This window comes from Apiospora phragmitis (genome assembly GCF_038363925.1).
Source record: "Apiospora phragmitis strain CBS 135458 chromosome Unknown utg000003l:1.0-2676785.0:1.0-2680665.0, whole genome shotgun sequence".
In the NCBI taxonomy this organism is placed as follows: domain Eukaryota; kingdom Fungi; phylum Ascomycota; class Sordariomycetes; order Amphisphaeriales; family Apiosporaceae; genus Apiospora; species Apiospora phragmitis.
Window position 1 is genome coordinate 2,426,414 of NW_027117401.1, and position 13,312 is coordinate 2,439,725.

At 55.3% G+C, this 13,312-nt stretch overlaps 6 protein-coding genes across 6 annotated transcripts; 4 read left to right on the forward strand and 2 right to left on the reverse strand.

Annotated features, from left to right (window-relative positions):
- Positions 1-363: 363 nt before the first annotated feature.
- Positions 364-1,556, reverse strand: PG994_003087 (uncharacterized protein; the record flags this gene model as incomplete). The annotated part of the gene is given in 3 exon segments (XM_066854496.1): positions 364-425; positions 541-1,381; positions 1,398-1,556. 3 exon segments carry the CDS (start codon positions 1,554-1,556, stop codon positions 364-366), a joined length of 1,062 nt encoding a protein of 353 aa, XP_066720351.1.
- A 1,196-nt stretch (positions 1,557-2,752) lies between these two features.
- PG994_003088 (uncharacterized protein) lies at positions 2,753-4,313 on the forward strand (the record flags this gene model as incomplete). Its single annotated transcript, XM_066854497.1, has 4 exons — positions 2,753-2,913; positions 3,076-3,319; positions 3,385-3,866; positions 3,956-4,313. 4 exons carry the CDS (start codon positions 2,753-2,755, stop codon positions 4,311-4,313), a joined length of 1,245 nt encoding a protein of 414 aa, XP_066720352.1.
- A 622-nt stretch (positions 4,314-4,935) lies between these two features.
- On the reverse strand, positions 4,936-6,126 carry PG994_003089 (scytalone dehydratase; the record flags this gene model as incomplete). The annotated part of the gene is made up of 2 exons (XM_066854498.1): positions 4,936-6,019; positions 6,083-6,126. 2 exons carry the CDS (start codon positions 6,124-6,126, stop codon positions 4,936-4,938), a joined length of 1,128 nt encoding a protein of 375 aa, XP_066720353.1.
- Positions 6,127-7,282: 1,156 nt separating this feature from the next.
- PG994_003090 (uncharacterized protein) lies at positions 7,283-8,731 on the forward strand (the record flags this gene model as incomplete). Its single annotated transcript, XM_066854499.1, has 1 exon — positions 7,283-8,731. The coding sequence occupies one exon, from the start codon at positions 7,283-7,285 to the stop codon at positions 8,729-8,731; it is 1,449 nt and encodes a 482-aa protein (XP_066720354.1).
- Positions 8,732-9,889: 1,158 nt separating this feature from the next.
- On the forward strand, positions 9,890-10,822 carry PG994_003091 (uncharacterized protein; the record flags this gene model as incomplete). The annotated part of the gene is made up of 3 exons (XM_066854500.1): positions 9,890-10,304; positions 10,360-10,650; positions 10,707-10,822. 3 exons carry the CDS (start codon positions 9,890-9,892, stop codon positions 10,820-10,822), a joined length of 822 nt encoding a protein of 273 aa, XP_066720355.1.
- Positions 10,823-11,328: 506 nt separating this feature from the next.
- PG994_003092 (uncharacterized protein) lies at positions 11,329-12,185 on the forward strand (the record flags this gene model as incomplete). The annotated part of the gene is made up of 2 exons (XM_066854501.1): positions 11,329-11,826; positions 11,856-12,185. 2 exons carry the CDS (start codon positions 11,329-11,331, stop codon positions 12,183-12,185), a joined length of 828 nt encoding a protein of 275 aa, XP_066720356.1.
- Between the last annotated feature and the right edge of the window lie 1,127 nt (positions 12,186-13,312).

Below are 13,312 nucleotides of genomic sequence, written 5' to 3' on the forward strand. Positions count from 1 at the left end.
CAAAATGCGCCAGGGTAACAAGCATATGTCGAAACAGGGATGGTGATACAAGAATAGCACACCCTTTCGCTCGCTCGATCTTATCGCAATACACATCGGTGTCTCGGTATAGCTGCATGCGTTCGCCGAATCTTGCTGGGTGGCTGGCGCCCACTCGGTACACTAGAGGCTCGCATCCTCGTCAATGCTAAATACGTGTTCATCTCTCGGCGATGCAAGATACGATGGGAGGCTGTATTGGGATCAATCTATCGACTACTCTCAAGGATTGGCATCTAGATCGGACCATTTTGTCCGGCCTTACCATGGTCATGAGACCTTACGTTTACCTCATCATTCCGTTCAACCATCACAGCAAGTCCATCATGGTACGTACAGCTCATTGACCCAAGATGCAACCTTCTCAGCCACGACCTCACTATGATCTAGTTTGTTGTTCATGCATATTAGTACTTTAGTGCATCTGGACAAGCTGTGAAACGAGACAAATGCATGGTTGGAGATGGCGCGTTGCAGACGCAACGGGGGAGTCAGACTTACGTATACAGAACGCATGAGGTAGATTACCCTCGTCGACCATGAACCTCGTCCTCTCAGCCTGCTTCTGCCGCCGCTCTATGAACGCATCACGGAAATGGTTGGCGACCCAGTGGTCGTCTTTGCCAAAGAAGAAGATGAACTTGGGCGGCCGTCCATTGGCGGTGCTGCTGTCGTCATCAGCATCAGTTCGCTGACGAGCCTGCGCCGCTTCCTCCGCCTCCTCCTCCCGCTCGATCTCCCAGAGCTCCTCGTCCCACTGGTCCTCTCCGATGACGCGCATCTCGTCGAGCCCCATGTGCAGGGCCTGCCAGACGCCGTCACGGCTCTTGAGCCAGCGCGCCGTGACGTCCGCAGCGGCCGGGGGCTGGCCCAGCAGCGTGGCGACGACCCAGCGCAGGGCGGCGTAGGGCCACAGCCGCAGGAAGCCCGACGCGAGCAGGTGGGCGTGGCGCTCGAGGAAGGCCGCGCTTCGCAACAGCTCCAGGCGCTGGCCGCTCGGCGAGTGCCGGATGTGCTCGATGGTGGGGAACAGCAGGAAGCCCGTCTGGAGGCGTAGGTGCGGCGCGGCTGCGGGGTCACGGAGCAGCTTGTGGAATAGCTGCAGAATCAAGTAGGCGCCGACCGAGTGGCCGACCAGGATCACCTGGTCGAATGGCTTTCCTCCTCCCTGCTTTGGGCTGCTGTCCGCATCATCCTCCGGGATGCTAAACTCAGAAAGGGTCTTGAACAGGTAGTCGACCTGATAGGCCACGTCGCGGGGCGGATTCGCGGCGCTGAAAGGCTCGTGGTCGTCGTCGTTGAAGCCGGCCAGGTCCTGTCCGTAAATGTGGAACCGGGCCCCCTTGGAAGCGGGAGACGAGTGCAGGTAGGGTCCGCAGGGCGGACAGGAAGGGCTCGTAGTAGTCGATCAGACCGGGGTTGCCCGAGATCATGAAGATGAGGACATCTCGGCTGCTGGAGGCGGCTGCCGATCTAGATTCCTGGCTGGCCGGGAAGGAGATGGAGTGAATGGCCATCTCGGCATCGAGCGGGCAATCAATCAATCCCTGAACCCCTTGTTGGATTTCCCTTGCGGCAACTTGGAGACAGATCAAGCCTCGGTTGATTTACTCATAGCTGTGGCTCTTCCAGCAGCAGCCCTCTCGGTCGGTAGATAAAGTGTGGCTCAGGCCGGGCTTGATCTTTACTGGCGCTGCAGTCTGACCCAACCTAAGATGCCCCCCGGGAGAGCTTATCTTGCCGGGGCATCGAATGGGACCTAAGTAAAGCCCGGAGAACCCACTGAAACCCCTGGTTCTTCCCCCCACTGTGACGCCTTGGACGCCCTGGATGCCCTGGATGCCCTGGAATTCTGGAGCTCGGGAGCTGAACCGCTCATGGAAGCCTGGAACCAAGCCTGATTGCAATGCTGGATGCGGACGCTATTGCACGTGCAAATCCAATAGCTCCAATCCGAGTCATCCAAGTCCCAAAAATGCCAACAAACACCAAACAGCTAGCCATCAGACGACCAGCTACTCAAAGGAGCCAGCGAGGCCATCCCAAGAATGCTCTTCCCACCCACGTTTTCTTCTCTTCATTCCCTGCTTGATTACTGATATTCATCATTAACACAATATGCATCTTTGACTTTGGATGCTCTCTCCGCCATTACAGTCTACGTACTTGCGTCTGTTGACGTCGTTAACGGTTGGTTGCCCCTCCATGGATTTGCTGTCTCACCTCTACGTGCCTTATCTTATCACATGCCGCGCTGCAAGCTCTCTAGCCGGCCCAAATGTATCGAGGCCAGCTTCAGCTTTCCCCCACATGACCAGATCACGAGCACGCGACCTTGCTTCCATTCTCTGCCCATCTATCCCGAACACCTAAGACACTTCTCCGCTTTGATTTGTCGTGCTGGGCCACTTCAAGTATTTCACGCTTGTCGCATTTCGCATCGCCCTTCGGTCGAATTCCATCGCGCCGGCCCCGCACGCAATAGCTGCATGGTCTAGTCTGCCTGGCGCAGCGCCCCTCTAGTTCATGACAACATCGTCTTCCATGTCTCGCTTCTTTCCAGACTAACCGACCTACGACCTTACCTAGTATCCATATCCGATATCCAATACCCATACACACACATTCGCTGTTTCATCATTCCAAGACATTGTCGCCGACCCGCATACACATATACCTATGACCTGAAATCCGCACCGACTTACCGCCCAACATGACGACGACTTCGGAGCTTCGACGCCGGCCGAACGGTAATGCCGCCCCCGACGACAACTTCGATGCCTTCCCCATGGCTAGCCCGGGCGTGGCAGACGCCATGTTGAATATGCAGCAAGCTGGGCACCCTTCGGGAGAGGCCAAATACGGTTGGATTATGTCCAAACTCCGCGCACTCACCGCGGCACTATATTTTCTTTGGCGGCTCTCTGGCGTAAGGCAAACCCACACACAATCCTATACCACCAGGCCATATGTCGCGAGGAAGAAGAAGAGAAGAAGAAGAAGAAAACCGTACTGATTTATACCTGGTTTTGGCAGTATCCATCTCACCCAGTTTCTCGGGGCCTGGTTCTATCTCCTTAACCGCGATCTATACTACGCCTACATGGCCGTCACCAAAGAATCATTCGGCCTGCTTATCACCACCATGACGCACTGGTGGGCACCAACCGTCATCAGGATCAGCGGCGATGCGTCGGTTGCTGGCCAGCTCAGCCTGACGCCCGACGGAAGAGTGCAATGCGCGTTCCCCGATCGCATGGTCATGATCGCCAATCACCAGGTAAGGTGTCCGCCCCAGCTTTGCCATAACCTTCACACCCGTACATATTTGGATTGGCAGTGTAGAGGTATAACTTCAAGCTGACACTGGAGTACCAGATCTACACGGACTGGTTGTATCTGTGGTGGGTGGGCTATACCAACAGCCCCAGGATGCACGGTCACATCTATATCATCCTGAAGGAGTCGATCAAGTACATTCCCGTAATTGGGCCTGGTTGCATGTTCTTCAGCTTTATATTCATGTCGCGCAAGATGGCTGTCGACCGCCCCCGCCTTGCGCACCGGTTGCAGAAGCTCAAGACAAAACACGTGGGGCCCGACGGCGAGGAATACCTGAACCCCATGTGGCTCCTGCTGTTCCCGGAAGGCACCAACCTGTCAGACAACGGCAGGGTGAAATCAGGAGCCTGGGCAGAGAAGATAGGCGTCAAAGACACGGCGCACTTGATGCTGCCCAGAAGTACCGGCACTTTCTTCTGCCTAAACGAGCTGAAGGGCTCGGTCGATTATGTCTACGATTGCACAGTAGCTTACGAAGGCGTACCGTAAGTGTGACCCCCTCACAATCACTGAAGAATATTGTGTGTGTACGCGTTTGAATTGCTCATGGCTGACACTCCTCGATAATCTATAGCCGAGGCGGATATGGCGAAGAGTACTTCACCCTGTCCAGCACATTCTTCCAGGGCCGGCCGCCCAAGTCGGTCAACCTCTACTGGCGGCGCTTCTCGCTGGCCGACATGCCCCTGCACGACCAGACCGAGTTCGACGCCTGGCTCCGCGAGCGCTGGTACGAAAAAGACGCGCTGATGGAGCAGTACGTCACGACTGGCCGCTTCCCCGCTAACGGTGCCGGCATCAAGGGTCACATCGAGACGGAGGTGCGGACGCAGTACTGGTGGGAGTTCGTCAAGATCTTTGCCTGGCTTGGCTGCTTCGGCTTCTTCCTCAGCTCTCTGACGCGGTTCCTGCTCAAGTTCCGGGATTCCTGATCTCGTCTGGCGCCGTGCTTTTGACCGCGAGCGTTGCCGGGGATTGACTATTTTGGAATTTGGAGAGCCTGGATTGAGTTTGAGAAAGTAGGATCTCTCTCTTGGACACACGCAAGAACGAGGTGAAACATTTGAAACCAGGATGGGCTCGTCAGGGGCATTTTATGATTTTGTTTTCTTTTTTCTCAATGATACCAATGTAAGAATGGCGGAACGAACGTGGAACAACAAAACATCGGCCATTTTCATGGAACGGCGTCCCGTGTGCTGGAATTGAAACAAAATGCCCTCAGTTGGACGAGGCAGGAAGGAACTTTTCATGTTAGCGGGCATCGGTTCTTCTGTTTGTTCTGGCTTTTGGCTACGTACCAACATACTTAACGCATGAAGACGCGTGAGAGAGAGAGAGAGAGAGAGAGAGAGAGAAAGGTGGGCAAACAGACACGGAGGGGTGAGCTTAGGCGTCACATCGGTACGGGCTTGACTTTTTAGGCAGTATTATATTATACCTCACGACTCACATCAAGATATGCACTTTAATTGCGAATTCTCCGGTGGAAAATATATGTACATTGAATCAATTATGACTGGCTATTCAGACTTACGGAGCACCTTTCCTTTCTCACGATGAGATCAGAACCTCCCGCCCCGTCTTGCCGCTCTCCTGCACGGCCTCGATGATCCTGAGCACGTCCCGCGCCTGCGACGCGGGGACCGGCACGTCCTCCTCCTTCCCGGAGGCGAGGGCGCGGGCGAAGCCCTCGTAGATCTTGGCGTAGGTCGGCGGGGGCTCGACGTTGGGCAGGTCCCGCTGGGAGACGACATTGTTGTCACCGAACAGGGCGAGCTTGCCGGCCCACTCGGGCCCCTCGTGGCCGAATTTGGCGTCCGAGGTCGTCATGCCGCCCTTGAGCTGCGGCTCCTGCGTGTCGAGCCCCTTTTTGGTATAGGACCCCTTGGAGCCGCGGATCCAGAAGCGCGGCTGCTGGGCCTCGACGCTGAGGACGCCGATGCGCACGATGGCCGTCAGGCCGGCGTCCGGGTAGTAGAGATACGCCGTCAGCGAATCCGGGTCGACGTTTCCGTCACCAGGATAAAACTTGCCCTGGCGCTGGCTCACAAATTTGGCGTAGACAGTCTGGGGCATGCCGAACAGCGTGTAGACCTGGTCCACGAGGTGGGTGCCGAGGTCGTAGACGGCGCCGCCCCCTTGCTCCATGGGCACGGTGCCCTTCCAGTTGGTCGGCTGCTCCATCTTGTAGCGGTCGAAGTGGGTCTCGAACTCGACGATGCGGCCGAGGGTGCCCTCTTTAATTAGTTGGGACACGGTCGCGAAGTCGGCGTCGTACCGCCGGTTCTGGTACACGCACAGCAGTTTGCCCTTGGCGCGGGCCAGGTCGGCGAGCGCGGCGGCCTCGGCCGAGGTCGGGACGAACGGCTTCTCGCAGAAGACGTGCTTGCCGGCCTCGAGCGCCTGCGTGGCGAAGGCGAAGTGCGTGGGCGGGGTCGTGCACAGGACCACGACGTCGAGGGCTGGGTCCGCCAGTAGGGTGTCGAGCGAGGTGTGGTGCTGCAGATCGGGGTAGTCGGCCGTGGCCGAATCGTTGGGTTTGGGCTGCGCTGCAGGATCGAGTGCAGCTTTAGCGAGGGCGTGGCCTTGATGAAGGGGATGTGGAAGATCTTGGCGGACATGCTGCGGTTCATTCCTCCACGTTAGTTTCTGTCTTCTGGTCTCGAAAGCGCTGTGGAAGTATGTATGGACCGCTTACCCATATCCCACCACGCCCACATTGAATTGCTTCGAACTTGCCATCGTGAGTGCTGCTGTCTTTCTTTACGGGGTAACACTTGGGGGGGGGGGGTTGCTGCGATTGGGATAGAATGCGAGGCACGACGAAGTATATATTAGTTCCAGAGAAACAAAACCCGATAGTATCCTTCGCTTGAAGAATCTTTAAGAGATGGAGAGCACTTGCACTTTGCAGGCAACTTCACCCGTTCGATTTTCTCGTAATAGCCTCTCCCAATGGCGGGGTGGGTGGAAATATATCCCACATTATTATGACGGATGGCCTTCTCCAACCGTGATTGACACGACAGCGGGTCGGCTTGGAGATTCACCCCACCACAGCTAGAGAGGCGAAACAGTGGGCAGCTCGCAAGCTAGGAAGCACTGGAGCTACCCAAGCTCTCTAGCTGATGAGGGCCGAGTTTCGTCATTCCATTTCGGGTAGGAATAGCAGTTGGCGAGAAATACTCTGTCGTTAGAACGGGTCCAATTGAGTGCTTGGTAATGCATATGCCGCGACATATGCCTTGACTCGAAGATTGAAGACATGGACGACAAGGACTGGTCTGGCCTATCAGAAATACCGTCTAATGCCGTTTTTGGCAATGCGAAGAGTCGGATTCCCAGACAGAGCTCGAGAGCGGTCCACATGGGCATGTGTCATTTTTGGTCTGTGGTAGCAAACACTCGTTGGATACGGACCAATCTCCGGGAGTAGTCTTGAACCTTCGAGACAATTTGGAAAGACAAGAGGCATTCCGGGTAGAGTGGGAGATGAAATTTGAAGAAAGTGTCTGTCTAACTGTCTTACTGTACCCCAGGCGGCATGGCAAGCTGTCAGTGGCACGCAGCTGCTGAGATACGGACGTTGTCCAATTGGCTTTGTGTGAAAGAGAGCTCCAGCGGGGCGGCAAGGGTAGCCCTCCATGATCGGCCCTCTATCCTAGCATTTTCTACCGAGTCCGCACCTAAGCGATTAGAATCTAGGACTTCATAACTCCAAGTCGTCAACCTGTAAAGCACCATCGAGGAGAAAGAGACCGATAGTTCTCAGGGCTTCGCAAGAATGGGAAGCTAAAATCAGCGACGATAAGATACCATCGACTTGCTGCAACCATGATCATCAGTGCGTCTGGTCTATCGACAAAGCTGGATAGCTGCTGCTGCTGTTGTCGCAATTATGAATAGACTTCGGACGACAGCGACATCCGTGTCCGCCTCGCCGCCGACATGGAGCCCCAACAACGTCTTTATCACCACCAGCGAACGGAGTTTCTCCGCGACAACCTGCCTCCGCGAGATCCGCGATGCCCGGACGCTCGGCGACCGCATCGTCCCGCTCTACAAGAGCAGCTCGACCTCGTCGCTGCTTTCGCTCGAGTGGCCGGTGCCCCCGCGCAACGTGCTGATCATGCCGAAGCTGCACGCGCCGCCCGTGATCGCGTCCGCCGTCGAGTTCGCCAAACATATTAACAGCGAGTACCCGAACCTGAACCTCATCTTCGAGAAGCGCATCGCCGACATGCTACACGAGTCGCTGCCCTTCCCCGTCTACAGCTCCGAGCCCATCCACTTCCCGACCCGGACCGACCTCGTGGCCACGCTGGGCGGCGACGGCACCATCCTGCGTGCCGCGAGCCTGTTTAGCCTTCACACCTCGGTCCCGCCCATCCTGAGCTTCAGCATGGGCACCCTCGGCTTTCTGGGCGAGTGGAAGTTCGAGGAGTTCAAGCGGGCGTGGCGCGAGGTCTACATGAGCGGGAGCGTGGTTGCCATGAGCGACCTACAGGGGCCACATACCCAGGCAGCAGCGCTGAATGCGCCAGCAACATCATCGGCAGGGCATGATGCCGAGGAGATACAAAAGCGATACGAAGGCTGGGCCAGCATGCGCGGCCGCAGCATGGGCGTGAACCGCTCCTCCAAGATGCTCCTGCGCCACCGATTGAAGGTCGGCGTGTACGACGCTGACGGCACCAACGTTAACGAACAGCTGATGCCCACGTCGACGGCGGCCTTTCCCGTCATGGCGCCGGCCATTAAAGATATAACCGGTTCCGGGCAGCCGGACCTGCACGTCCCGGACATCCACGCCATCAACGAGCTCGTCATCCACCGCGGCCCGAACCCGCACCTGGCCATCGTGGACGTCTACGTCGGCAACCGGTTCCTGACCGAGGCCGTGGCCGACGGGATCCTCATCAGCACCCCGACGGGCTCGACGGCGTACTCGCTGAGCGCGGGCGGGACCATCATCCACCCGCTGACGAAAGCCATGCTGCTGACGCCCATCTGCGCCCGCACCCTCAGCTTCCGCCATTTGAGTTTGCCGCTCAACAAGAAGGTCGTGCTCAAGGTCAGCAAGAAGAACCGCGGGCGCGAGCTCGAGGTCAGCATCGACGGCAAGCGCAAGACGGACGTCACCATCGGCATGGAGATCCGCGTCACGGGCGAGGAGGTGGGCCGGAAAGCCAAGGGCCCCGACGGCTGCCGCGACAATAGCTGGACGGGAGGCGTACCCTGCGTCATCCGGAGCAGCGGCCAGGGCGATGAGGGGGATGATGATGATGGGTGGGTCGGGGGGCTGAATGAGCGGCTCAAGTTCAATTACCCGGTGGGCTGGTATTGAGATAGGTGCTTGCTGGGTTCTGGGAAACCAGGATGGATATATATTATTGATTAGATGAACAAATGCAATGATCAACCGTCCGCATTGAGTTAGTCAGAATGCATTGCCCATGTGTACCATATCGGCGCGCCTTTCAGTCTTTCCATTCCTCCTGTCCTTCTTGTTGACCAGTTAAGCTCTTGAGTAACCAGTCCACCCATAATTAGGATGGCCATATGATCCAGATGTCTCTCCGGGGAGACGAATTGTATTTTCTGAGGGCACTACTTAGGTAAGCTACCTTATCTTGTCGTATCTGCTAAAGCAACAACCTACTACTTAAGAAGTAAAATCCTCCAGTCATTGGGTTCCTTCGGTGGGTAAGGTGATCACAATAGGTTTGGGTCTAATGCAGCAGGCGTCTTATGCAGGTACGCGGTGGTACGTTAGATAGAGTTGGATGTGCTAATGCCTATCGAAAACAAGCCCTTCTCGTGACCATGAACGTCCAAAACCATCTGATGGCCGAACTTATGCGCTTACCCGGCGATGATTGTGATGATACCTTATGTACGCCACGCGGTTGCGCAAAGCAAGGAAAGACTTACAGTGAAAAACACGGCTTGCTGCCTGCGTTGCCAATGTGATGAGTGGCCTTCCTACACACCTACCCTTACCTGGTACTTACCTGGGATGCCTCAATAATAGCAGGCAGCTCTTCGTGCCCTTTAGGAACCAAAAACTGAAGTTTATTCCATCCGAATTGGGAGCACCTTCCTTCCCTTCCGAGAACTTGCTCAACTGCGCCTTCCGCCAACTTTATGTCACTTCAACCCACAAAACTTTGATGGCAATCTTTACATGGAAACATATTAACTCCCTCTCCTTAACTGTCTTTTCCTACCAGCGATATTTCTAGTCTAGGCCACCGGTAAGCGACTTTCGGGATCTATTCCATCCCATCCCAGTTATTATTCCTCGTGATTCTAGTGGCTCGGCGGGATGGATTCACCGTTTCTTCGAGTTGCCTTTATTCCCTCCTGAGAAATCACGATTTTGCAAAGAGAGTAGTACTAACGCCGAAAGTCGGTAGGGCACCACCTTGAATCCCATCAGTACGATCAGATGGATCTCTCCCTGCTTGTTATCATCCTTATCCTTTCCGCTTCTTGCTACGTCATGTTTTTCAAACGCCTTCAGCAGAAGAAGAAGACTTCTGAATCGCAGAAGCATAAGACTCCTAAATCACCGAAGCACGAGCGTTCTGGATCACAGCAGCAACAACTTCCCCAAGACAACGGTTCAGCAAAGTCGAATGACTCCCCTCAGGTACCAACCAACCCACCTCGGGGTGATAGCCATGGCGAAACACATCAAGACGTCGATTCCACAGAAGATCGCGGAAGTCTGATCAAGCTCGAGCTTTTCGTGTCGTCTAGAATGCCAGCTCGGTGTGCCGGCTGCTCTGCATCAATCGAGCTAAGCGCAGGGAATGTGACACGGTCGGTCCAACACTGGTGGAAGGATAGAACACAAGCCCCCATCGATCAGATCGAGTTGACTTGTGGCCTATACTGTGGCAAGCAATATTCATGTTCTCCAATCTTCCCCTCTATTCCAATGTATCTACTAACAATGAGGGCCAATAGGTCGCCAACATTGCAGCGCCATCACTTGCGTTTGCGGGTCCAAGGTCAATGTAGGTTCGTCAAGATGCGACAAACTAGTCCAAATTCATGTGTCGGGAACCAAAGTCGCGATCAACCACTGCTGCGACCAGGGCCGAGACCTTGTCGCGTGGGCGCTTGCCTGTGCGACGTCGCAGTTTAGGCCTTCGCCCACTCCGTGGATCTTATCAAACTCTCAGGAGAAAGGCTACCACACCACTGCGCCAGGCACAGGTTACGCTAGGTCCGAGCCCGTCCTTCAGCTATTCCATAGTAAGCAGCGGAATCAGCAAACGGCTACCAGGATACCGCAGCCTTCGCGAATCCAGGACCCCAGTATGCTGACGACTCTGGAGCTTCGTTTCCGGCTGTTGGCCTGTCTGCTGCCGCCTCTCGCGAAAGGCGAGGAGATGGGACTCGTAAACTTCATGGTGGCTCGCTCTGACCTGCTCAGCTGGGCCGCAGACCTTCTCGTTAACGATTCCGTGCAAGAGATACAAATGCAGTATCAGCTATACGACGGTCTTCTAGACTTCCTTGGAGCACTATCGTGCCATCCCGCAATGGCGCAGCTTGTGACGAGGACAAGACGTACATACAGCGATAAAGGCCGACTGGATCGGATTTCATTTCCTTCTGTCCAAGGACATTAGCGTCGAGGCAAATGCGGTGGTAAGCGACTTTCGGGGTCTATTCCTTCCTATTCCAGTCGTCGCTCCTCGTTATCCCATTGTCTCAGGGGGGGGGGGGGTGTACTTACCGTTTACTCGAGGAATTTCTTTATCCCCTCTTGAGATACTTTGTTTATTCTAAAAGAGTAATACTAACGCCGAGAGTCAGTAGGACACTGGGAAGTCGCTGGGGTCCATGCTTACAACAATCGCCCACCGAAGTGAGAAAATGGTACGATACGCAAAGACACTAAATTCCGAGGAGGCCGACGACGCCAACATGCAGTCTTGGGACTCACGGGTCGTCAAGATCGCTCAGTCTTACCGCGAGAAGCCTTTACTTATCGCCGAGCTCCGAATCAATCCCATTCGGGTCCAGAGCTTTGGAGATTATCACCGAGAGAATGCCTTGGCTGAAATCCCCGACGCTGAGGTGCTCAACTTGCATTACTACAAGTCCGCGGCGGAGAAGGTGGCCAAAGGGTCTCCTCCCCGACAACGCATGAAGCGAGTGGTCCGTGAAATCATGATACTGCAGACGTCCCTCCCCGAGGGCATCTTCGTGCGCCACGGGGGCTCGCGCCCCGATGTCCTGAAGGTGCTCATCATCGGGCCCCAGGGCACGCCGTACGAGGACGGCTTCTTCCTGTTCGACATGTTCCTGCCCCTCGACTTCCCGCAGAAGCCGCCCTCACTCCGGCTCCGCACGGCCACGCCCCATACGAGCTTCTTTAGCGGCTTTAGCGGCTTCAACCCCAACTTGTACGTCGACGGCCACGTCTGCCTCTCGCTGTTGGGCACCTGGAGAGGGAGCCCTGGCGTCCCGAGCAGTCGACCCTGCTCCAGGTCCTGGTGTCCGTCCAGGCCATGATCTTGTGCCCCAATCCCTACTACAACGAGCCGCACCGCACCCAGAATGACGCCGAGAGCGCCAAGTACAACAAGAAGGTGCGAGAGATGACGGTCGACGCGGCCATCATTCCGTGGGTCCGGGCCACGGCCAGGGAGCACGGAGGCCACGTCAGCAGGGCCGCCGCCGCCACCGGCAGCACGACGTCGCAGTCGAATTTCAGCCCGCTGTGGAAAGACGTGGCCGTTAAGTACTTCGTGAAGGACTCGAAATACAGAAAGCACTAGCTGATGTCTTGCGAGACAATTCACATTGTATTACTATAGGCAGCGGCTGGCATCTTAGGACAGCCTTGGTTTTGCATCACCATAGACAGCAGTTAATGAATGAGAATCAGCTACAGGGTACAGTTAATAGTGGGCACGCTTTCATCTACTAGACGGGGTACTTCTTCACTACTTGTTTATATCTGTATTTACGGGAGCGAAAGGACAGCCGTCTATAACAAGGCAGTTTGCCTCCCTTTTCCATATAATCGAGGGAAGGATCATTGATTTAGCTGGCGTCACTTGCAACTATTTTGCTACGAGACTGCCGTGGTAAATATAAGCAAAGTGGTACTCAATCTATTTCTTTACCTACTTACTGAGCCTTCGTTGGACTATATACCCGAGCTGTGCCAGTAGTATTTGCGGTAAAGAGGGTCCAGCTCGCGCCGTTCGGACCAATCAGTCAGCTTGCCGTTTTGTGTATGCGTCTGGTACGCATCTCTGCTTACTAACTGCTTACGGGCATAGGCCAAGGACGGGGTGGATCGATGGTATGCGTCGGAGTGGACCAACATCGTATTCTTTAGCAAGGACCCCTATTTCTCACGTGGCAGCGTGGAATCCTACGATCACTGCATGCGCCATAAACCTAAGCGATACGATCGATGCTTGAACCTAGCACGTGGTTCATGATGCTCACGGGATAGAGACGGGCATTCTTCTCTATAGGGGACAAGACGGTGCGTTGCGAGCCGCAACATATCAAATTGGATGAAGAAGCTGTTGAGATGCCCAAGCTGCCAAGTATGCGCCAAGTACGATATATGTACGGAATAGGCTAAACTCCCGCTTTGGGCAAATTGATTTGCCCCTCCCAAAGCTTTGAATGGACGTGATCCGGTGTTATGATGGTCAGGCGATTCTCCCACCCGGGGACTTGGCGTGAGTACGCCACTATGTATATGCGGCGCACACTCGCATCTTCACAACCTACCATGTATTTGTATACCAATTTGGCAAGATCGACCCGAATGGACCGGTTTGGCGCGAGTGCTAGGCCGGGCGTAGTGTTTAGTCCGAGACCCTCAGCTGAAAAACGCACCATTCCCGGTGTTTCGGTCGCACAAGAAAATATACTGTCTGTC